This window comes from Culex pipiens, unplaced genomic scaffold (assembly GCF_016801865.2).
Source record: "Culex pipiens pallens isolate TS unplaced genomic scaffold, TS_CPP_V2 Cpp_Un0002, whole genome shotgun sequence".
In the NCBI taxonomy this organism is placed as follows: Eukaryota; Metazoa; Arthropoda; class Insecta; order Diptera; family Culicidae; genus Culex; species Culex pipiens.
This window is the reverse complement of record NW_026292819.1, coordinates 490,841-515,690: the sequence shown is the minus strand read 5'-3', so window position 1 is coordinate 515,690 and position 24,850 is coordinate 490,841. Positions and strand designations below refer to the sequence as shown.

General features: G+C 31.8%; 1 protein-coding gene across 4 annotated transcripts in view; it reads left to right on the top strand.

The window, feature by feature from the left end:
* LOC120417442 (galactokinase-like) overlaps window positions 1–24,850 on the top strand; it is a 104,414-nt gene that overhangs the window by 49,898 nt on the left and 29,666 nt on the right. For 2 of the 4 annotated variants that reach the window (XM_039579486.1, XM_052711340.1), the window contains one exon: window positions 24,414–24,597. The exons of 1 other annotated variant lie outside the window; for it this stretch is intronic. In XM_039579486.1, coding sequence (XP_039435420.1) covers window positions 24,436–24,597 — 162 coding nt within the window. In that variant the 5' untranslated portion in view covers window positions 24,414–24,435. Of the gene's footprint in view, window positions 1–16,799; window positions 17,305–24,413; window positions 24,598–24,850 lie in introns of those variants that run through there. One more of the 4 variants, XM_052711339.1, reaches the window with a different exon arrangement.

The window sequence follows — 24,850 nt, the reverse complement described above, 5'->3', positions numbered from 1 at the left end:
ATTAAACTTTCAGGTGTGATTAAAAATCAAATTTCAGCGATTCTGATACATTTTCTGTAAAATGATATTTTGAGACTCTCTACATGTATGTAACCTCAAGCAAATGACAAAAAAGAGCTTTTTGATAATTTTTAAGTATGTTTGCCAAAGCCAAATCAAAATACTACTTTCTCTTTGAAAAATATTCTATTTTTGTGAGGAAACTGGACTGGTTTCAAAGGTAGCTATATGGGATTGTTAACCAAAAGGGAAGGATTATTTGGAAACCTGTTTTTGCCACAGGAAAGCTTGTGGTTTAGTTTGGATAAGATTGGGGTTCCAATAAACCGTTAGATATCTGTTTATATTAGTCGCGTAAAAATTCAAATAGTTGTTTAGCCTTGATTTTCGACCAAAATTTGCATAGTTATGATTCGATGCTAGATGCTGATTCGATGCTAGAAAACTCGGTTTACATCTGAGTTTGAGTTTTTTGCATTTCTTCTCAGTCTATTTTCGATGAAATTTTTAATTTATTGTTTTTCTCACAAGCTCAAGTGATTTTTTTCTATGGTTAATATGAAGAATGATTTTTACCTTATTATAAAAAAAGTATTCTTTATTTTTTTACAAGATTGCTGAGCGATTAAATATTGAAACAAACCAATTTCAGACAGGAAATATAAAAAAAAACGAATCGTTTTTTTACAAGTTACAGGATTTTACTCACTGCATTGAGCCTCGATTTAAATTGTAGAAACTTTTTTAAACTTAATTATACACTATTATGTTTGTGTTTCCCCGCACACAAGTTGAAAGAGAACAAAATAACAAAATCTCTGACTATTACAAAGGGAATTTTCCAGAAACTTCCTACACAGTAAAAAAATCATACTTCTTCGACGGAAAACAAATTTTACCTCTGAAAATTTGTAATTTTATTACTTTTTCAGTCTAAGTTGACGTAAAATTATCTAGGTGATATTCAACAATCCAAAATAACACCATAAATTAAATAGGTGATATTCAACAATCCAAAATAACACCTTCCAAAATTGCTTGTATTTACCTGTGTACGTATTTAAAATATTTAAATGAAATAATGGTTGTTTTTAGTTGAGAATCTTTTTCTGCGACTTATGGTCAGCTAATAAACAAAGCATATTTGGTACAAAAATACGTTTGTTTAGTAATTGAAGTTTCGCTTGAACGAAATCAAGCTTAAGTGATAGATTTTCTCTAATATGTTTTTGATATAAAGCCAATTCAAATATTGTAATTTTAAATATATTACGGCAATTAAAATATTTTCTAATGTTTATGTTGCTTCTCCTTAAAAACTAGCATGAAATTATAAAAAGATTTTTTTGCTATTTTTATTTGAATATGGCATATTTTTTTTTATTTATGAATGTTGGATAATAGATAGGAAAATGATAAAAACCTTTTTTTCTGGATGTAGTCATGTTTTGCAAATTTTTGGCTGTTTGTTAACTGGTTATAATTTATATAGCACTTTGTCATATTTTTGCTTCAAAATGATGAATGCTAGACTTGCGTCTTGATATTTACTATTTTAAAGAATTATGTTTTGAACAGTTTTAGAAGCTTAATTTTGGAAATTTATGCAGCGTGATGGTTGCATTTAAGTAATTATCTCCGAAATCGGTATTTTTTCTTCAATTTTATTTTTTGTATTTTTTAATCTGACTGAAACTTTTTTGGTGCCTTCGGTATGCCCAAAGAAGCCATTTTGCATCATTAGTTTGTCCATATGATTTTCCATACAAATAAAAATTCAAAAATCTGTATCTTTTGAACGAATTTTTGATCGATTTGGTGTCTTCGGCAAAATTGTAGGTATGGATACGGACTACACCGGAAAAAATGAGCCATGGTAAAAAAATGTTTTTTTAACCTTTGCATGGCAATATCTCAGCAACTCCCGGGCAGACGGAAATAACAAAATTAAAAATATTTCAATAACAAATCCTGTTAAAATAACAAAAAGTGTTATTATTTTATCCCGAACTTCAACTTCAATAAAAAAAAAAATAATAACAGTTTCTGATTAAATAACAAGATTTGGTATTGAAGTGATATTGTACTGAAAATGTTTAATAACACGCTAATAAGAGGAAAAGTTATACTTTTCAAAAACTCTCCAAATAACAAGATTTGTTATTCGTTTGATATTATGACTTAGAAATAAAATTACCATTAATCGCACAAATGGAAAAGTTTTTTAGTGTCCATAACACAATCTGTTATTATTTTTTCTTTTGTTAAATAAACTTAGATCTTTGGTATAATTTTGACCATTTTCGTCGGATTCATTATATTAGCTATGAAATGGGGTCCTTAAGCTTAAATTATTCTAAAAAGTTGAAATTTTGAAAGTTGATTTTTTAAATTATTTGATATACCCCCTAAGGGACTTTGCTAATATTGGCTAGAACTATGGGATAATTTTGACCATTTTCGTCGGGGTCATTATTTTGGCCATGAAATGGGGTCCTTAAGCTAAAATTATTCTAAAAAGTTGAAATTTTGAAAGTTGATTTTTTTTAATTATTTGATATACCCCCTAAGGGACTTTGCTAATATTGGCTAGAACTATGGGATAATTTTGACCATTTTCGTCGGGGTCATTATTTTAGCCATGAAATGGGGTCCTTATCCTAAAAATTTTCTTAAAAGTTGAAATTTTGAAAGTTGATTTTTTTTAATTATTTGATATACCCCCTAAGGGACTTTGCTAATATTGGCTAGAACTATGGAATAATTTTGACCAATTTAATCGTGGTCATTTATTTGACCATGAAATGGGGTCCTTAAGCTTAAATTAATCTGATAAAATTAACTTTTGAAAGTTGTTTTTTTTTAAGTTTGTTATATTCTCTAAGGGAATTGATTTATTTATTGAGAATTTTTGAAATGTGAATAACAAAAACTGTTATTATTTTCACAGAGCGAGAAAATAGGAGCTGACGTTGAAGTTCGAGCTGAAGTGAGACCTCGGAAACGGCATCGGTCAGAGTCAGAGTTGTCTTCAAAGTATGGATTCAAAGTCGCTTGAAGGAACCCGACTCTGCAGCCCTGACTAGTACAGAAGAGTGATGGCAACTGCAGGTTTATTTGCAAATGGCAAATAAACCAAAACAATAACTTTTTTTGTTATGGAGACATACCAGTTCAATAACAATTTTTGTTATTATGCTGCTCCACCTCTCCGCACAAAATAACAAATCTTGTTATTCCTTCATGATTCCTTCTGTGTTATTGGTTTGTTATTGCAATAACAACATAATAACAGTTTAAGTTATTCTTCGAACAAATCTTTGTTATTGATTTTTGTTATTTTAACAACTAATCCGATCATCCCAATAACATATTTCGATCTTCTCACAATATCAAAAACTGACCTTCTCAAGTTATTTCCGTCTGCTCGGGCTAAGGGTCGTATTAACAAAGTTCAACAAAGTAAAATGTAGATAATTTTCTCAGCTACCCAAAAATATTTTTTTCAAAAGTGGGCAAAAATGTGCACTTATTTTAAAAACGAAAAACTGCGACTTTTTTCAAAAAAGTTACCGAAAAATGGCTATAATTAAAAATCGTTGCACTTTATCAAAATTTCACTTTTGTACTTTTTGATTGCAAATTTAATTTTACATCGAAAAATGAAGTTGAAAAATTTTTGCAACCATATTTCGATTTTTTGAAAAAATCAGTATTGATTCAAAAATTCATAACTCGGTAAAGAATTTTTTTCACAACCTTGAAATTTCTGAAAAGTTGGCATTTGATGTCCTTGAAAACATAGCAAAAAATAAAAAAATAGTGTTGTTTTTGCAAATCAAGTTTCAGTGACAAAAAGTTAAATAAAATATCACAATTTTTTTCCGTGTATCATTTTTTTCCAGTGTAGTCCATATCCATACCTTCAACTTTGCCAAAGACACCAAATCGTTCAAAAGATACAGATTTTTGAATGTTCATATAACATTTTTGTATGTACAGCTGCCAAATTTGTAAGGAAAATTATATGGACAAACTTATGATGCAAAATAGCTTCTTTGGGCATACCGAAGGCCCCAAAAAATTTTCAGTCGGATTAAAAAATATAAAAAAATACCGAATGACCGAAATCTGATAGAACTGCTCATATAATAGTTTTAAAGGAATTTCACATTTTTGTAGTTTTCGAACTCAAATCGCGGTCATTTTTAATATAATGAATTTTGTATGACCCAATATTATCATTCAGACCCAATGTCACCCCTGCTAACTTTAACCAATGGCTTGATGGCTGTTTCGGCTTATTGCAGTCAAACACGAGACATATTTATCTAAATCTGTATTGAGCTAATAATTAAACAGGGAGTTTCTTCGAATAAGGGAGAAAATAAATAAGTAGCTGACATTAAATAAAGCTAGTTAAAAAAGTAATAAAAATCCCGCAAAGAAAACAAGTTGACCTTCAAACTCGTTCACAAACCACCGTTGGGTTTGTGCCCCATTCGTCACGGGCCAGAAGGCGCCACGATCCGTCACACAAACCGGGGTCTGCCGGTCGCACGCCACACCTGACTAACCCTAGTTTAGTGCAACCGTTGGGCGTGCGAGTGCGGTTTGTTTTGGTCTGTTTGTTGTCACCTCTCTGTTTTTGTTTTTATCTTGCACGCCGCCTACCGGCATCGTGACCAAGCCGCAAAAATAAGGAAAAACTACCGGCCCCGGGGGGTGGTTTCTGCACCGTTTATGGCCACGCCAGGTAAAACCAGTTTAATCTGCGGCGATAGTATAGAGCCGTTGGAGTGTGTACTACCGCACATACTAAGCCGTTGCAACGTGCCGTGCCTGATAAGGACGTGGGACTGCGTCATCAGCTAACCCTTGGCGCGTCAAAGTCTTGCTATTTGGTTTGTGAACTTTTTGCAAAACTCGATTTTTTCAGCACTCGTCGTATTTATCCAACTCGGTCAAAAAACATCTTTAAAAATTCCAAAATTATGCACTAAGGGTCATTCCCTCCGATTGGTTGAGTGGCCGCGTGGTCTTGGCTTGGCCCACCGCCCCGGTTCAACCGGGACAGGTTTTTGTTTTTGTTCGATTCTGTCTTGAGCTGTTTCTACACTGCACTGCAGCTGCACTTCTTTGCATGCATTTGCTTGGGTGCGTTCCGCATAGCGCTTGATCTTGACTTAGAAACACGTAAACTTGAAAGCTTGATTTGATTTGCATAAATTTCTGCACACACCGGCACATCCAGCATGTTTATCGCAAATGAATACAGACACATTCGCACACACTCACTTACATGGTTTATTACAGGAATGTGTGTGTTGATGGCTGAAAAAGGGCATTTTGCTGCAATTTATCACGTCGCGGGTGGGTTGGCAAATGATATCATTTCTTAATGAATGATAGTGGAACGCAAATAAACTTCTCTCGCTCTGCTATCAACTGTACTTATTCTGTGTCAGTAGTTCAGTGAGTCAACTTTGATAAGTTGAATATGTCTTACGTTGATTTAATTGCTATATATTTACTTGTGATGAAGATGGAGTAGAAGTTTTTATAATTATTTAGAGAGTCACTTAAAATTCTGTCAATGTTTTATCTTTTTATCTTTTCATAAACTATTGGGGGTTCTATCGCATTCATCAAAAATTCATTCGATCTACTTGTTCCGGGGAATGTTTGTTGTTTTTCATATCTTTAAATCTTCAAATATTCAAATCTTCAAATCTTCAAATCTTCAAATCTTCAAATCTTCAAATCTTCAAATCTTCAAATCTTCAAATCTTCAACTCTTCAAATCTTCAAATCTTCAAATCTTCAAATCTTCAAATCTTCAAATCTTCAAATCTTCAAATCTTCAAATCTTCAAATCTTCAAATCTTCAAATCTTCAAATCTTCAAATCTTCAAATCTTCAAATCTTCAAATCTTCAAATCTTCAAATCTTCAAATCTTCAAATCTTCAAATCTTCAAATCTTCAAATCTTCAAATCTTCAAATCTTCAAATCTTCAAATCTTCAAATCTTCAAATCTTCAAATCTTCAAATCTTCAAATCTTCAAATCTTCAAATCTTCAAATCTTCAAATCTTCAAATCTTCAAATCTTCAAATCTTCAAATCTTCAAATCTTCAAATCTTCAAATCTTCAAATCTTCAAATCTTCAAATCTTCAAATCTTCAAATCTTCAAATACAAATCAGATCAGAACAAATTGATATCAATATTGCACCTTATTTGTACGATTGAGTTGAAATCCTTTCAGAATGGCGAAGTTATTTATTTCATGGAAAATTGTGCCAATTCGCTCCCGCGAGATAATTGCCCTCTCGCATAATTGAGCTGATGGGTAAACCCGCAATTGTCCAATTGTTCCCGCTTTCGAGGTGGAAACGCTTACAGCCCCTGAAATGATTGCTCCCCCCATTTACCTCATTATAAAGGATTTTATTTGCAAATAAAACACCACACAGAGCGAGCAAAGCGGCGACGGCTTTTCTATTGTGCCGGGAAAGTGGCTTTTATTCCGTTTTGCGTAAACAAGAGTCGTTCGGAGTGTTTGATTTTTTTTTCATCCATTTTTTTCAACAAAAAGTACACCAACAAAATGGAATAAACGACCGGTATAATTGCAGTATTAAAATTCCCTTGACAACCAATAATTCCACAAAAAAGTGGAGAAAACAGTTGTTTCCTGACGCGAATGTTTGGGAAATGTCATTTTCGAGGAAGTTGAACACGTAAGTGCTACAATAGCAGTGATTTAATGGAACTTCAAACAAATTCGTATAAATTTTAATTTTGCCTGTGAGAATCTTTGTGTGTGATGCTGCACTCCAGAATAATTATTTTTTTTTGCGTTGATTTCTTATCACTTTAACTTTTGATAATTTAAAATTTTGTTGAAAAGTAAACGATTTGTTAACCAAAATTAACATTTTCCTCTGACATATGATCATCCAGTTGTGAACGTGTTATAAAGTCCTCACAAAAAAAAATGAATTTATAATATTTTACTGATAAAAAAAATATTTAAAGAAGTGATTTATTTCAAGCCTTCAACAAACTTTGTTTATTTATTTTTACCGATCGTCTTAAGACATAAAACTTAAAAAAAAGTTAGCGTCGATCTGTTAGCTTTTGAAAACTTAGTTGATCGTTTTACTTATAGGCGTCTACAAAAAAGATTTTTAGTTTCCTGAGGTTTTTTCCATGAAATTTAATATTATCATTTTTTTATTAAACAAAGAAGACAAAAATTTGCAAATGCGCCCGTGAGATAAAAATAAAAAAAAAATATTTAAGATTTTTGTCAAAAGTCTTATACATTTTTAAAATGAGCGATCTTTTATTATTGTACGATCAGTTCCTAGCTGGACTCGGTCGCTGGAAACGACCGGCGACTCAGTGACCGACGAAATAGGCGGCGGGTCAGATGCGGGCATAAAAATGTCAAAATCTCTTCCCCCCTCACTTCGTCTCACCATCCAGCTGCAGCTTTGTTGACAAACAAACGGAGCACGCGGTCGCATGATGGCGGCATCGAGCCACAATTAGGGGTGATCATGTGATTAAGAATGAAAGTTTTTTCAAGAAAAATAAGATTTTTCCGACCGAATAAAAAAATTTCGAGCATGTTCAAACAGTTATTCCTGATGTCGGAGAAGTGATAAAAAAGCAAAATTTTATCCATAATTTTTCTATAAATTGAATTTTTTCACTCCAACTGGGAACCCCTAGGTCTATCCACGACCGTTTCCAATGACCGTGAGAAGATGCCAGAAAATCCAGCTACGAGCTAAATCCACAATACTTAACGCAGTTTAGAGCTCAGCAGCTTGAGAGTGCAAAAGTTTTTACTCCTATTGAAGATCAAATATCAATAGAATTTCATAATAATGTTGGACAAGAATTTTTATCAGATGACGGTTTTAATACGGATCTGAACGGCATTTTTTACATTTTATTTAAAAAAATTCCAGAAGCAACTTTAAGTTGCTTGGTCAAAATGTTCAACAGATGTTTGGATTTGGCAAATTTCGCAGTAGTTGGAAAATTGCCAAAGTAATTCCGATTTCAAAACCACATAAAAATCCTGCTAAAGCCGCAATCTCTCGGTTTCCTGCATTTATATTTGAGGTGATAAGTCACCGATTGATATTTTTACTGAATGAATGTACATGATCAGTTCTCTAGGATTTCGGTCATTCGATTTTTTTTTTGTATTTTTTAATCCAACTGAAACTTTTTTTGTGCCTTCGGTATGCCTAAAGAAGCAATTTTGCGTCATTAGTTTGTCCATATAATTTGCCATACAAATTTGGCGAATATCCATACAAAAAAGATGTATAAAAATTCAAAAATCTGTATCTTTTGAAGGAATTTTTTGATCGATTTGGTGTCTTCGGCAAAGTTGTAGGTATGGATACGGACTACACTGGAAAAAAATAATACACGGTAAAAAAAATTGATGATTTTTTTATTTAACTTTTTATCACTAAAACTTGATTTGCAAAAAAAAAATTTTTTTTTATTTTTTGATATGTTTTAGAGGACATAAAATGCCAACTTTTCAGAGATTTCCAGGTTGTGCAAAAAATCATTTAAAAACAGGAAAATTGATGTTTTCTAAGTCTCACCCAAACAGCCCACAATTTTTCAATGTCGATATCTCAGCAACTAATGGTCCGATTTTCAATGTTCAAATATCAAATATTTGTGAAATTTTCCGATATTTTCGAAAACAATATTTTCAAAATTTTCAAATCAAGACTAACATTTCAAAAGGGCCAAACATTCAATATTACGCATTTTTTTTACCGTGTATTATTTTTTTCCAGTGTAGTCCGTATCCATACCTACAACTTTGCCGAAGACACCAAATCGATCAAAAAATTCCTTCAAAAGATACAGATTTTTGAATTTTCATACATCATTTTTGTATGGACAGCCGCCAAATATGTATGGAAAATTATATGGACAAACTAATAATGCAAAATGGCTTCTTTGGGCATACAGAAGGCACCAAAAAAGTTTCAGTCGGATTAAAAAATACAAAAATTAAAATTGAAGAAAAAAGACCGATTTCGTATAGAATTGCTCACATGAAAAAAAAAATCTTAATAAAAATATAAAGAAAAAAAAACGCAGTTGGGGAGGGGTGGAAGGCCGTGGTACGCTCCAAACATTTTGAAATTTGTATGAAATTTTTTTTTACGAAAGGGGGGGAGGTTTGTTACGTTATTTGAAGAGCGCTCGAAAATATTGAAACACAATAGCTAAGTACAACTTTGGAATTAATTTTACAAAATATTCGAAATTCATGACGAATTTGACTAGCATCAAACTGTTATACTACATCACGCTGACTAAATCTTGGCTTAAACACCAAAACGATAAACGGGAAAAAGAGTAATGAAAAAAAATGATGCTGTCAGCTTAACGACACTGACTGTGTGCAGTGCAAGTAGTCTACTGTTAGGCTTTTTATATGAGAACTGGAAAGCTGCAGTGAGTTGATCCAGGCGGGCTTCGATTAAAAAACCGGCAAAATTCAATTTTTCAACCAATTTCTCAAGAACTTGTAAAATTTTAGTTTTTTTTTGGATTGGTAGTTTTACTTGTTTTATGTGGCTTTGTTAATGTTTTTGAAAATTACATTTTTTATTGGTCAAATTTGGCTGTGTTTTTACTAACATTTCCTTTATATAAAGAAAAACGAAGTATGCAGTAATTTTTGTAGTGTCCCAGACTATGCCTCTACGTATTTTTTAACAATTTAAATTATGTTGATGCCATTCTATAGCAGAACATGTAAAAAAAAGCAAAAAATTGAAAAAGCGACTGTAAAAAACATGAATAAATTAGAAAGGCAAAATGATATGATAGGAGGTGGTAGAATAACAAGACATTACAAAAAAAAAACAATCATAAACTAAAAAATGCATAAAAAATAAAAAATACTGAAAATGAAACAAGAAGTAAAAATTTTCGTACAACAAAACAAAATTAAAAATCTATGAACAAAAAAAAATGGGCTGAAGAATGTTAAATAGGGGAGCATACCATGTTTTATTCGAAATATGTTTCAATTACTTTCTCTCAACATTGTAGCATGTGGTAGAATAATTTTGATCAAAATTTTAAAATTGAATTTTACTCAAAGTGTCAAAATTTTCCTCTTTAGGAGTGAGATTTTGTAAAAAAAATTATAGATTAACACTCTAGAAAAATTACATGAGTGATTTATGAGCACTTTCTTCAGCAAATTGCTTCCGTAACGTTTGAATTGTTTTTTTTTATTTCGAGAGGCAATTCGTGGTATGGCTCAAAAGCATACTGCTTGTGTTATAAACACACAGCAAAAAAAAAATGATGGTAATATTCATCAGGAATTGGTGACAGATTTTGTGTCGAAAAAATTGTGCAATATTACATCAAAAATTGATGAATATTCATCAGTTTTTGATGATTATTATACTCAAAAAAAATCAGCCTACCAAATTTTCAACCTCCAAAATTAAACTTTTTTTGCTGTAAGAAATAGGTAATTCTCCGCCAATTCACACGAAATCGGAGAAAGTGGCCCCGATTCCTCCTTGATTTGCGTGAAACTTTGATACAAGGGGTAATTTTGGTCCCCGATCGTGAATCCGAGGTCCATTTTTTGATAATTCGTGACCCAAATAGTTGAAAAAATATCGTCTTATGTACTCTTTTTGTCTTCACAGTTTGTTTTAGTAATATGTGCGAAAGTTCGATCAATGTTTGTTCAAATAATTTCTCTCATTTTTCATTCAATGAAATTGCAATTAAGTATAAAGTACTTAATATTATCATATCAAACTGATAAGAGATAAGCGCATTATTTTAGAAGCAGAGCAATTCTCTACGAAATCGGTCTTTTTTCTTCAATTTTAATTTTTGTATTTTTTAATCCGGCTGAAACTTTTTTGGTGCCTTCGGTATGCCCAAAGAAGCCATTTTGCATCATTAGTTTGTCCATATAATTTTCCATACAAATTCGGCAGCTGTCCATACAAAAATGATGTATGAAAATTCAAAAATCTGTATCTTTTGAAGGAATTTTTTGATCGATTTGGTGTCTTCGGCAAAGTTGTAGGTATGGATACGGACTACACTGGAAAAAATAATACACGGTAAAAAAAAATTTGGTGATTTTTTTACTTAACTTTTTATCACTAAAACTTGATTTACAAAAAAACACTATTTTTAATTTTTTTTATTTTTTGATATGTTTTAGAAGACATAAAATGCCAACTTTTCAGAAATTTCCAGGTTGTGCAAAAAATCACTGACCGAGTTATGAATTTTTGAATCAATACTGATTTTTTCAAAAAATCGAAAAATTGGTCGCAAAAATTTTTCAACTTCATTTTTCGATGTAAAATCAAATTTGCAATCAAAAAGTACTTTACTAAAATTTTGATAAAGTGCACCGTTTTCAAGTTATAGCCATATTTAAGTGACTTTTTTGAAAATAGTCGCAGTTTTTCATTTTTTTAAATTAGTGCACATGTTTGCCCAGTTTTGAAAAAAATATTTTTGAAAAGCTGAGAAAATTCTCTATATTTTGCTTATTCGGACTATGTTGATACGACCTTTAGTTGCTGAGATATTGCAATGCAAAGGTTTAAAAACAGGAAAATTGATGTTTTCTAAGTTTCACCCAAACAACCCACCATTTTCTATCGTCAATATCTCAGCAACTAATGGTCCGATTTTCAATGTTAATATATGAAACAATTGTGAAATTTTCCGATCTTTTCGAAAAAAATATTTTTGGAATTTTCAAATCAAGACAAACATTTTAAAAGGGCGTAATATTGAATGTTTGGCCTTTGTGAAATGTTAGTCTTGATTTGAAAATTCCAAAAATATTTTTTTCGAAGAGATCGGAAAATTTCACAAATGTTTCATATATTAACATTGAAAATCGGACCATTAGTTGCTGAGATATTGACGATAGAAAATGGTGGGTTGTTTGGGTGAAACTTAGAAAACATCAATTTTCCTGTTTTTAAACCTTTGCATTGCAATATCTCAGCAACTAAAGGTCGTATCAACAAAGTCCAAATAAACAAAATATAGAGAATTTTCTCAGCTTTTCAAAAATATTTTTTTCAAAACTGGGCAAACATGTGCACTAATTTAAAAAAATGTAAAACTGCGACTATTTTCAAAAAAGTCACTTAAATATGGCTATAACTTGAAAACGGTGCACTTTATCAAAATTTCAGTAAAGTACTTTTTGATTGCAAATTTGATTTTACATCGAAAAATGAAGTTGAAAAATTTTTACGACCAAAATTTCGATTTTTTGAAAAAATCAGTATTGATTAAAAAATTCTTAACTCGGTCAGTGATTTTTTGCACAACCTGGAAATTTCTGAAAAGTTGGCATTTTATGTCTTCTAAAACATATCAAAAAATAAAAAAAATTAAAAATAGTGTTTTTTTGTAAATCAAGTTTTAGTGATAAAAAGTTAAATAAAAAAATCACCAAATTTTTTTTACCGTGTATTATTTTTTCCAGTGTAGTCCGTATCCATACCTACAACTTTGCCGAAGACACCAAATCGATCAAAAAATTCCTTCAAAAGATACAGATTTTTGAATTTTCATACATCATTTTTGTATGGACAGCTGCCGAATTTGTATGGAAAATTATATGGACAAACTAATGATGCAAAATGGCTTCTTTGGGCATACCGAAGGCACCAAAAAAGTTTCAGTCGGATTAAAAAATACAAAAAAAATCGAATGACCGAAATCCTAGAGAACTGCTCAGCATCAAGTTGAAAAGCAAAACCAACACTTGTTCAACTTTTATCATACATGAAGCAATCTCTTTTAAGCCGCTCCACATGCAAGCACAATTGTGAAAAGAGAGAGAAACGTTTATTTGTTTTGCATTATTACTTTCTCACTACTCACGAAACTGGACACACACACACACTGCAAGCTAAGCAACATTTTTCAGACAAACGATACGCTTGTTCTTCGTTATCATCGTTGGCCACCCGAAAGAAGAATGTGTGTCCGGGCGCGTGCTGCGCCGAGTGCCGTACAGTAAAGAATGGTGGATTACTTTCGAGACGACCTCCTCCTCACACACTGCCGATGATCGTGCACGCAGCTTCAGCGAGAGTCCCGACCATCCCTCGTTGTTATTTCACACTTGTGCGGGTCTGAATTGGGGTGAAGTCAGGGTTCAACTTTGTGAAAGATGTTCTGCATGTTGAGTCTTGTAAATATAATAATCCTTTGGTATTTTTTGGAAAATTCTCAGCTTAATCACACCAAATCTAAAAAAAGACCTTCTTAGATGTCCGCTAAATTTTGCTCTGAGCGGTTATTTTGTTTCCTTATCACGAATCCGAGGTCCATTTTTCGATATCTCGTGACGAATGGCCGGTACGACCCTTTTTATTTTTCGGGATTTTTACTAAAACACGTTTTTCGGCGATTTGGTGCTCAGAACCGTGAGGAGATAGAAATTTATTCTCAAAGGGGTTATCGAGTTATCGTAACATTACAAAAAATAAATAATAAAAATGACTTCGACAAAGTTGCCTGGATTCACAAGCCCAACATATTTCTAGATGACAAAAATATATATGAAAAGTTAGATTTTCAAAAACCACTTTAATGATGAACAACCTTAATTTCCAACCAAGCCGAAAGTTTCCCCTTCCCATTTGCAGCAACTCTTCTGAAGATAATCCAAAACTACAACATTTTTCGAACTGTGGCATTGTACGAATATTTTGTATCCTGTTTGTTCATCTCTTTTTATTTTTCTTTTTATTTTTATATATCCCGTAAAACCAAATTTATTTTTGGGCAAATTTTTAAGAAACTTTCCAATCTTTTCGAGAAAGGTAATGACTTCTACAAATAGAATAAACCTTTTTGAACAAAAAAAATAAAAAAAAATAGTGCGGATATTTAATTTAACCGAAAAGATCTTTTAAGTACTTTTTGATTAACTATTTAATTCTTTATTTTAGAAAGAAGAAATTAAAAAGTCGATTATTTTAGAGGTTTTCACAAAATAACAAAAAAATACAATGCTGTCAAACTAAATTTCACAATTAGGAGCTTGTAATATGGCATTTTTGGTTACATTTTTTTTTTATATTTGTTAGAAATTTAATGAAAAAACCTATAAATGCTGAAACGTGTAACTATGTCCTACCTACAATTTGATCAGTTAAAAAACTGTTCTCAAGAATATGATTTCTGAATATTTTAATTGCATTTTTCTATTGATAATTGCCAAAGTTGTGAGGAGATTTCCGTTCCATATACGATCTAATGATGCAAAACCCAAGTATTGTTTTAGGCTTTAAGGTTTAACTTAAAACCTAAAATGTGACTAGGGAATGTCTCTTTAGTAGAACAGAAAGTATCTACTCACAAATTAAAAAAGGTAAAATATATTAGTTGTTGAAGGTCTCACAGTCTTGAACACAAGTTGCTTCAATATTTGTCATGTAAAATTTAATAAAAAAAAATGGAATGTAACTTAAATTTATTTTTAAAGATGTAAATTCAACGTATCTCTAATTAAATTTAGGAGTTTTTTGCCTTTCTTACTAAAGAAAGGTATACGTTTTACTTTATGGCTGGACATCATTTTCATCTTCGTAAATAAGACGATTCAGCATGACTTTTAATCAAAAAGTCGCTAAATAATCACACTGATCGATTTTCGAAGCTCTATCGATTCATCTTGACAGAACTCGTCTATTTCCAACCATAGAATTTTGAGAAAATAAATTCCGTGGAGATCGAGTGATGATCGTGTGTGGTAAAATTTTGCAAATTGTGTGTCGTCATTCTCAGCTTCTCTGAATCCGATTTTGATTCTTCGGAATGCAGATGAAAACTAGTGTGCTGAACCTGGGCGATTTGCCGCGCAAATTTTGAAATATCCATCTGTTTTCGGATGTAATAAGACTTTCCAACGAATTACACAGTTTCCAAATGATAATATGGTCAAAATTTTTCATTTTCATATCTTTTAGTTGTCTCAAAAATTTCATTTTTCGAGCTCTACAACCTCCTACATTTTTATCGAGATTCATAATCTGGTTCTGGAATTAGAGCCGTTTGATTATCCTACCATAAGAAAAAAAAACCCTAAAAAAAGGTTAAAGCCCACCTGGTGACCTTCGTCAACATTTTTCGTTTCTAATTTTATCCGAAATTTTTTTCTACATTCATAGTACAGACCATGAGTGAGCATCTGAAACAAATTTGACATCTATCGGCAATCCCGATAAATTTATAGAACGATTTACTTTTTGCCTTTCTTACTAAAGAAAGGTATAGGTTTTACTTTATGGCTGGACTTCATTTTCATCTTTGTAAAAAAGACGATTCAGCATGAATTTTAATCGGAAAAATCGCTTAACAAAATCAAACTGCATCGATTTTTGACGTTTCATCGCCAAGTCGACAAGTTGTTAAGTTGAGCTTCGAATACTGGCGCATATATTTTGTTGCTCGAGATATACTTGTTTGTAGTAGCCTGTCTATTGATGTTTCCTACAATATGTAAGATATCGTAGCTTTTCGGTTCTTTTCGGTTTACCCTGTCCGTTTTTGCATAACTGTCCAATATTTATGCAAAAACTTTTGTGACATAGGACATTCATCCGGCTTCAAACAATTTGTTTCCCGTGTGCTCCAAAAATCGCCTTTAAGTAGGCTTCATTTTGTCGTGATTTCGTAAGTTTATTTAACAGAGTTCATTGGATTCCAATAGAAGCTTTCTAAGCTTTTCATCGTTTATATCGTTTTCAAAGTTTTCAGTGCCCACGACGCCAATGGCTATCTACCTGAGGTATCGCGATTGAGTGTGTAGTGGTGCGGTTGTAGAAATAGTTATCTCTGACTCTCTCATTTTCCTAGAAGTTGAATGGTAAGCTTCCCTGCCCCGTGCGGCCTACGCGGTTCACATGTACCTCGGTTTTGCTTTGCGCCTGCTTTGTTCGGTTTATGGGCTCGTACCGAAACTAGAAAACCAAAACCGCGGTGTGCGTTGTCACTGGCGCATGGGAAGCTTGCTATGCTCGCGTTTGTCATAAACGCTTGTTTGATTAAGAATTTGTACGATTAAAAATATTCTTTTGGTGAAAATTGCGTTTTCAATTTCATTTGGATAACAGATCATTTAAAAAAGCTTGCTTTCATCATAATATTTTTCATATCACTTTCTTTTGTGCTGACGTTATAAATAAACAAAGTCGATGTTATAAATTGAAAGTAGTTATATTCTTTAGTAAGAAAGGCTCTATCTCACCCCTGGTGGGATTAAATCGGGTTTTTTTTTTGAATAGGTCCTTTAAACATATAAAAAAACAATAGTATATAGGACCTTTTAAAAAACATCTCTAGGATTTCATTACTAAAATTACCTTCCAAAACTTCACCCCTGCTCACAATTCGGATGTTCAGTTCAGTTGTGTATGCAAAAGACGGACGACGACCGCGTCGTCGGGGGGGAAGTTCTCGTCCATCATCACCACCATCACTTGTACAATCAACGTGTGTGTTTGTGTGCGTCTGTGTGTGCACGCTGCTGGCTTATGGCATAAATGGAACGCGTCTGATAATACGTTATGACTGCGCGGCCGTTCCGTTCGCGACACAGAAGAGCCGGGCTCTGCTGTTGTTGTTTTTTTTTGTTGTTGTTAAATTTTTATATTTCACAGAACTTTAGTGCTGCACTAGACGTGTGACAGGCCAGGCGGGAATGACCGTTGGGCTTAGTCAGTTTTTTTTGTCGTTTTGGACATTTTTATTTATTTAAAAAAAAAACGCTATCCCTTGCGCGAACATTTTTTTTTTCTACAAAAACAATAACGAACATAACGTAAACAAATACGGCGAAAAATAAACAACGAAAATAATCAAGTTTATGCAAAAATCGACACTTGTGTTCGTGAAAATGTGAATGTGTGCGTGTGTGTGCCGAGTTCAGTAATTAATTTTTCCGCCAAAAGCTCCAGCCTTTTCACGTGAAAAACAATTTTGCACCTAAAAAGCTGGACCAGCGCGTGTGTGTGTGCACACGTGGAAATTGTTTGAAAACAATTTGGAGTTTTTAATTAAGTGCTTGCGTTCGTGTGTGTGAACATTCATGTTTGAGCACATGTTTGAAGCTGGAAATTTATTAAATATTTTGGTGATTCACAATAGGTTTCAATTTCGCAGCCAACAAATTGTGTAGCATTTGATTACCCGGAATATGGAGTTCGAAGTTGTACAGTAAGTTTTGATCGAGTTAATTGGCCGGGTTGAGTTATGCTGGCACGCATAGGGGTGCTGGAATTCGTAGCAATCAGATGATTGAAACAATTTCAAATTTTTATTCGGGAAGTCGAGGGAAATTTTGAACTTATTGTTAGCAGGGGTTTGAAGTTGGGTTAACTCAAAAGTGATGAAAATACATATGGGTCATTTATGTGAGCAGGGGCAGTGCACTGATTGTAGAAAATAATTTGAAGAAAATAAAAAATGCATTGTTATGAGCAGTAATTAGAATTGTACAAAAAATGACCATAGGTTTTTGGTGACTTTGTCCGAAGCTTGGTAATTTGTCACCAGTTTGTACCATAGTTTTGGATAGTCAGTAATAAAATTCATGCTCCACAACCGTCCAATTGCTTTTAAACTTGCTTCTATGACCAGTTTGGAAGAATGATTCATAAAGTTAGTATGGAAAGTTAATAAATGAATGGGTATCATGCAGACATCATGTTTTCCGTAACTTAAAACTTAAAAGGACGTTTTTGATGAAATTACAACTTAAAGTTTTAAATATATGTAGCGAGTTTTTGAAATATGTTTGCATTCTTTGGGCACTTTTTACACTTTATGAATAGTTTTTTAATAGACCATTTTAAAAGTTTCATTTAATGGTTTGTTTATGTCACATTATTTTCTGCTTTTAAAATGACTTTGGTTACTAGCACAACAAGTTGTTTTAATTTTAACGATAAATCAACATCATTAAACAACCTGGCTTCTATTTTTTAATATATTATCCTCTTAAGTCCGAAATAGTACCGTAATTTCTCGAAAATTGTTGAGCCAATTGATTGATTTTGTCTTACGCTGTCCTTATTATGATATTATGATTTAAAACAAAAATATGTTATTTACTCGAAATTGATGAAGGAATCAGCAATATAATAGAAGCCTTTTTTTAAACGTTTTAAAATTACATTGAATTTTGTTCAAATAGCTTGTAATATTTGACTTTTATTAAATAAATAATTTATTTTTGTTTCAATCAAAATAATGTTTATGAAGGTGTTTTTAACATTCTCAGTTCAAACACACGAATTTGTTTGCTTGTTTTAAATGTATTTTCAATAGTAAAACATTTAATAAAATTTTATTTTAACTTTATACTCATGAAAATATGACTTTTGAAATTTTTAAATTTAACATCATGTTTTGTATCTTTATTCCTGGTTTATGTTCGTTTAAGGAAATATCATATTAATTCATAAAAGTCCAATAATACCCTTAACAATCTCACACCTGCAAAAACTTTGGTTGTATCAACTATTACAGAGCAGTCACGTGATATATGTTGACAATTTATTAACTTAAATATTTTTTTTTTCATTTAAATACGGCTTTTTGATTTTATTACTGAATAAATCCCACAAATCCAAAAACTCTGCTGAAAAATAATTTTCATGATGTTTAGCGATTGGCAACCTTCTACAAATTTGTTTCTTTTCTTGCTTTGCACATTTTGATTAATAAATGACACATAAATCACATAATTTGGCAAGTTTCCAGAAATGTTGTTAAAAAATTCCAATATGTGATGAAGGATTTTAAAACAAAAAGCTTAGAATATGGGTCATTCCAGGTCAACTGAGTACACTTTTGGACTCGAACTTCACCGATTTGGACCAAACTTGGAGAGAACGTTTATCTATCGATAGTTAACAGAAATCCTGAGTTTGGTGCTGATTGGACCATCCCTCTATTTTTGGCACCGCCCTCTTTTTTGGCGATTTTCTAAAAAAAAAATCTTTCTTTTAATCATAACTTTGCAACTATTTGAGCAAAAGACTTTCTACAGGTTGCATTTTATAGAAAATTGTCCAAGGAAATTGATAAAAATAAAATTTTAACCCACAAATGCCCACTAGTATTATATTTTATCGTTTTAAGTATAAAAATTCAGTTTTGACCAATTGTTTATATTTTTATTTGTTTTATTTTATCACCATCGTGTTCCCCGGAAAATTTTACATTATAATCAATGTAGACTTCAAACTAAAATGAACTATTGATGAGATACAGCGATTTTACTGAAAAAAGTTTGATTTTGCGCAGCACTCGGAAGTTCATACTTTTCAACAAAAAGGAATAAATCTCGCATAATTCGGTTTTTATATGTGAGAAACTTATTTCGGATTTGAATTCATAGGATAGAGTGCAGTGCAAAATCAAACTTTTTTCAGTAAAATCGCTGTATCTCGTCAATAGTTCATTTTAGTTTGAAGTCTACATTGATTATAATGTAAAATTGTCCGGGGAACACGATGGTGATAAAATAAAAAAATAAAAATATAATCAATTGGTCAAAAATTATTTTTTATACATCAAACGTTAAAATATAATATTAGTGGGCATTTAAGGGTTAACATTTTATTTTTATCGAATTTCTTGGAAAATTTTCTATAAAATGTAACCTGTAGAAAGTCTTTTGCTCAAATAGTTGCAAAGTTATGATTAAAAGAAAAAAAAGTTTTTTAGAAAATCGTCAAAAAAAGAGGGCGGTGCCAAAAATAGAGGAATGGTCCAATCAGCACCAAACTTGGGATTTCTGTTAACTATCGATAGATGAACGTTCTCTCCAAGTTTGGTCCAAATCGGTGAAGGTCGAGTTCAAAAGTGTACTCAGTTGACCTGGAATGACCCATATGAATACAGTCATGCCTCGGTTTTGCACACCTCGGTTTTGCACTGCCCCGGTTTTGCACCGTTCAGCTGCCTCGGTTAAGCACGGCCCAGTGCTTAACTGAAGCACAGAGCTTATGGGATTTTGGCTATATGGGAGACATTGGCTATAATTCTATGAATATTCATGCAAACATCAAAAATTATAGTGTTTTGGAATCGGGATGATATCAGCTATCCATTAAAATTATAATTTCATGAATTTTTTTTACAAAAATACGTATTTTTCCTGTATTTTGAAAATGCATATTTTTTCTCTAAAGAAACCAAAAATATATTGATATTGCAATATGGGTATCAAATGATCAGGTTTTTTTTCATACATTTTGGATGTAACAATAACATTTTTAGAAAATACTCAAAACTTTCACAAAACTACGTATTTTCGAAAAAAATACTCAAAATTTCAATTTTTACAATATGGGTATCAAACGATCGAGATTTTTTCATACATTTCGAATGTAATAGCAACATTTTTAGAAAATACTGAAAATTATCACAAAACTACGTATTTTCGAAAAAATACTCAAAATTTTAATTTTTACAATATGGGTATCAAACGATCGGGATTTTTTCATACATTTCGAATGTATTAACAACATTTTTAGAAAATACTCAAAATTTTCACAAAACTACGAATTTTTGAAAAAAGGTACTCAAAATTTCCGTTTTTACAATGTGGGTATCAAACGATCTTGATTTTTTCATACAATTCGAATTTAATAACAGCATTTTTTTTAAATACTCATAATTTTCACAAAACTACGTATTTTCAAAAAAAAATACTAAAAATTTCAATATTTACAATATGGGTATCAAACGATCGGGATTTTTTCATACATTTCGAATGTAATAACAACATTTTTAGAAAATACTCAAAATTTTCACAAAACTACGTATTTTCAAAAAAAAATACTCGAAATTTCAATATTTGCAATATGGGTATCAAACAATCGGGATTTTTTCATACATTTCGAAAGTAAAAAAATTAAAATACTCAAAGTTTTCACAAAACTACATACTACATTTTGAAAAAGAATACTCAAAATTTCCGGTTTTCACAAGAGGTATCAAATGTTCGGGATTTTTTTATACATTTCAAAAGTTTTAACACAAATTTGTGAAAATATCCAAATTTTCACAAAACTACGTTTTTTAAAAAAATACCCCAAATTTCAGTTTTTTACAATATGAGTATAACATGGTTGAGATTTTTTCATTAATTGTTTCTTTGTATCGTCAACGGAAATTTTAAGTATTTTTTCGAAAATACGTAGTTTTGTGAATTTTTTTAGTATTTTCTAAAAATGTTGTTATTACATTCGAAATGTATGAAAAAATCCCGATTGTTTGATACCCACATTGTAAAACCGGAAATTTTGAGTACTTTTTTTCAAAAATTCGTAGTTTTGTGAAAATTTTGAGTATTTTCTAAAAATGTTGTTATTACATTCGAAACGTATGAAAAAATCCCGATCGTTTGATACCCATTATTGCAAACATCGAAATTTTGAGTATTTTTTCGAAAATACGTAGTTTTGTGAAAATTTTGAGTATTTTCTAAAAATGTTGTTATTACATTCGAAATGTATGAAAAAATCCCGATCGTTTGATACCCATATTGTAAAAATTGAAGTTTGAGTATTTTTTTTTAAATACGTAGTTTTGTGAAAATTTTGAGTATTTTCTAAAAATGTTGTTATTACATTTGAAATGTATGAAAAAATTCCGATCGTTTGATACCCATATTGTAAAAATGGAAATTTTGAGTATTTTTTCGAAAATCCGTAGTTTTGTGAAAATTTTCAGTATTTTCTAAAAATGTTGTTATTACATTCGAAATGTATGAAAAAATTCCGATCGTTTGATACCCATATTGTAAAAATTGAAATTTTGAGTATTTTTTTCGAAAATACGTAGTTTTGTGAAAATTTTGAGTATTTTCTAAAAATGTTATTGTTACATCCAAAATGTATGAAAAAACCCTGATCATTTGATACCCATATTGCAATTACAATATATTGTTGGTTTCTTTAGGAAAAAAATATGCATTTTCGAAATACAGGAAAAATACGTATTTTTGTGAAAACTTTCATGAAATAATAATTTTAATGGATAGCTGACATCATCCCGATTCCAAAACACTATAATTTTTGATGTTTGCATGATTTTTCGTACGATTAAAGCCAATGTCTCCCATATAGCCAAAATCCCATAAGCTCTGTGCCTCGGTTATGCACGCCTCGGTTTTGCATCCCCCATATGCGGTGCTAAACCGAGGCACGTCTGTATCTCAGAAATTTCTCGATGCAACATTTCGCTCTAAAAGCAAAAAAATTCCTATAAGACACATTTGAAAGAAGTGATGACTATTTTTTCCTGAAAAGGTTGTTCTAGAAAACACGCCGTGATTTAGAATATGTTGCATAACGTGAATAATTGCGTTTTTCAAATTATTGACAGCAGTGCATGAATCAGGCTGAACATGTTTATTCAAGCGTTTTATTTTATTCATTTTTTCAAAATTTCGACCATATTGTCTTATCAAATTTCGATACTAATTTTCAGATGCAATTTGGAAATGAACACAGACTATAATTTTTTATTATTATTAAGAATCATAAATAATACACGTTTTAAGGTTAAAATATCAATTTTGTTCAATTCTACGCAATCTTAAATATGAAAAGCACGATTAACAACATAAATTTTCAAAATGCTGAGAGAGTTTCCTTCAATTTATATTTTAAATCTAAGTTGATGAGAATATTATGTTTAAGGTTTTTGAATGATTTTAGCAGTGTTTTCAAATGTTTCGGTATCTGAATTTATTTTTCCGAATTTTTTTTTAAGTAGCCGAAAATTTCACAAATGAACAATTCTCTACCAAAACCGGAAATGGATTTAATTTGTATTTTTTTATTTGGCTCAGTCTTTGTGGGGGTCTTCTCTATGACCAAAGAAGTTTTTTTTGGGTCATTGGTTCAACAATACAAGTCTCCATACAATTTTGGCAGCTGTGCATACAAACATGGTACTTAGACATTCAAAAATCTGTAACTTTTCAAGGAATTTTCAGATTAATTTTGTTGTCTTCGGCAAAGTTGTAGGTAAAGTTGTGGACTATTGTGAAAAATGGGTACACGGAAATAAAGTTTGCCGATTTTTTTATTAACTTTTTTTCACAAAAACTCAATTTCCCAAAATACGTATTTTTTCATGATTGACTTAAAAAAAAGAAAAAAAAATTTTCGGAAAGATTGCAAAATTGATGTTGATGTTTTAGCATGGAAAATCGGACATCGACATAAGAAAATGGAGGGTTATTTGGGTGAGACTTAAAAAACTACAATTTTCATGTTTCTTTTTCTTTAAGTTCATAAGTTCATGGTCACTATTTAGAAAAATCAAAAATCAAAAAATGGCTTTATCTTGAAGAGAAAACCCATTATCAAAAAATCTGTAAGATGTTTTCGATTACAAACTGAATTTTAAATTCAAAGAAATAAAGTTGATTTTAAAATTGGCAATTTTTTTCCGCGTATCTATTGAACAATACCTACATTTATGCCGAATACACCAAATTGATAAGAAAATTTACCCAAAAGTTACAGCTGTTTGATTATTTACATACAATTTTTGTATGAACAGCTGCCAACATTGTATGGAGACTTGTATAGGTAGAAGGAGGTTGTGCCATTGAGAAGAATAAAATAAAGTTGCTGCCAAGTTATGATTTTTTGATATAATTTTTTTGGTACCAATTGTTTTTTACTTATGATTTTAATGTTTAAATATTTTTGCAAACGAAAAGTACTGCACTGATGTTTTTGATAAAGTGCACCATTTTTAAGGTAAGTTTAATTTTAAATGAAAAATGTCCGTTTTTAGATTTTCTAAATATTGTCTCTAATTGTCAATTCCTGGAAATATTTTGTTTGAAATGTCTAGAAAATGTCCATAAGGCGCCATCCATAAAGTATGTCACGCTAAAATTACTCAAAATATTAAAGATGATTTATTTGGGTTTGTTCAGTTAACAAGAGCTGATCCCGATAAAAGTGATCATTAAACTAGGATGACCGCACAAATGGTGTTAACATTTTATTTCCTTCCGGAAAGCGAACAACACGAATTTGCCGTTTATACACGAGGTGGCATAAAAGCACTCAATCTAATTCGTTTTTCATTTCACTCTCGCAACCCCACTGACTCAGGCCCGGATGAAAATCTCGTTTCAACACCTGGGTTTGCCAAGTTCCATAAAATTTCCCTCCTCAACTCACCTCCCCGCTCTAGTTCCTCACCCTGCCTGAGTTGATGCTCGTATTTGCTCGATCCAGTCCTAACCATCCTATGTTTGTGTGTGTGTGTTTGTATAATTGCAGAACCAAGGACCAGGGCCCCAAAATGGTCTCCAAAGTAATTAGTTTTGATGAGGTTGTTAAAACATCAATTGAAACATTCCGGGACACGTTCGGGTGCGATCCGGACATTGCCGCCTGTGCGCCCGGCCGGGTCAACCTGATTGGAGAGCACGTGGACTACAACGATGGCTTCGTCCTGCCGATGGTGAGTTAGTTTGTGTGTTTCCGTACTATAATTTACTGCCTGTTGGAACTTGGTGACTGTGGTGAAGTGTGTGTGTGTGTTTGCAATCTGTACGATGGAATATGACAATCGGAACGGCTAAGTGTGTATGTGTGTGTTTTTGTTCTTTTTGATCAAACACTTTGGAAATTGCAGTGGTTGAGATAGCAACATTACCAAAACACATAATTTGGTCCAGTCGATGTTCATTTGGGTTGATCAAATAACTTTAATC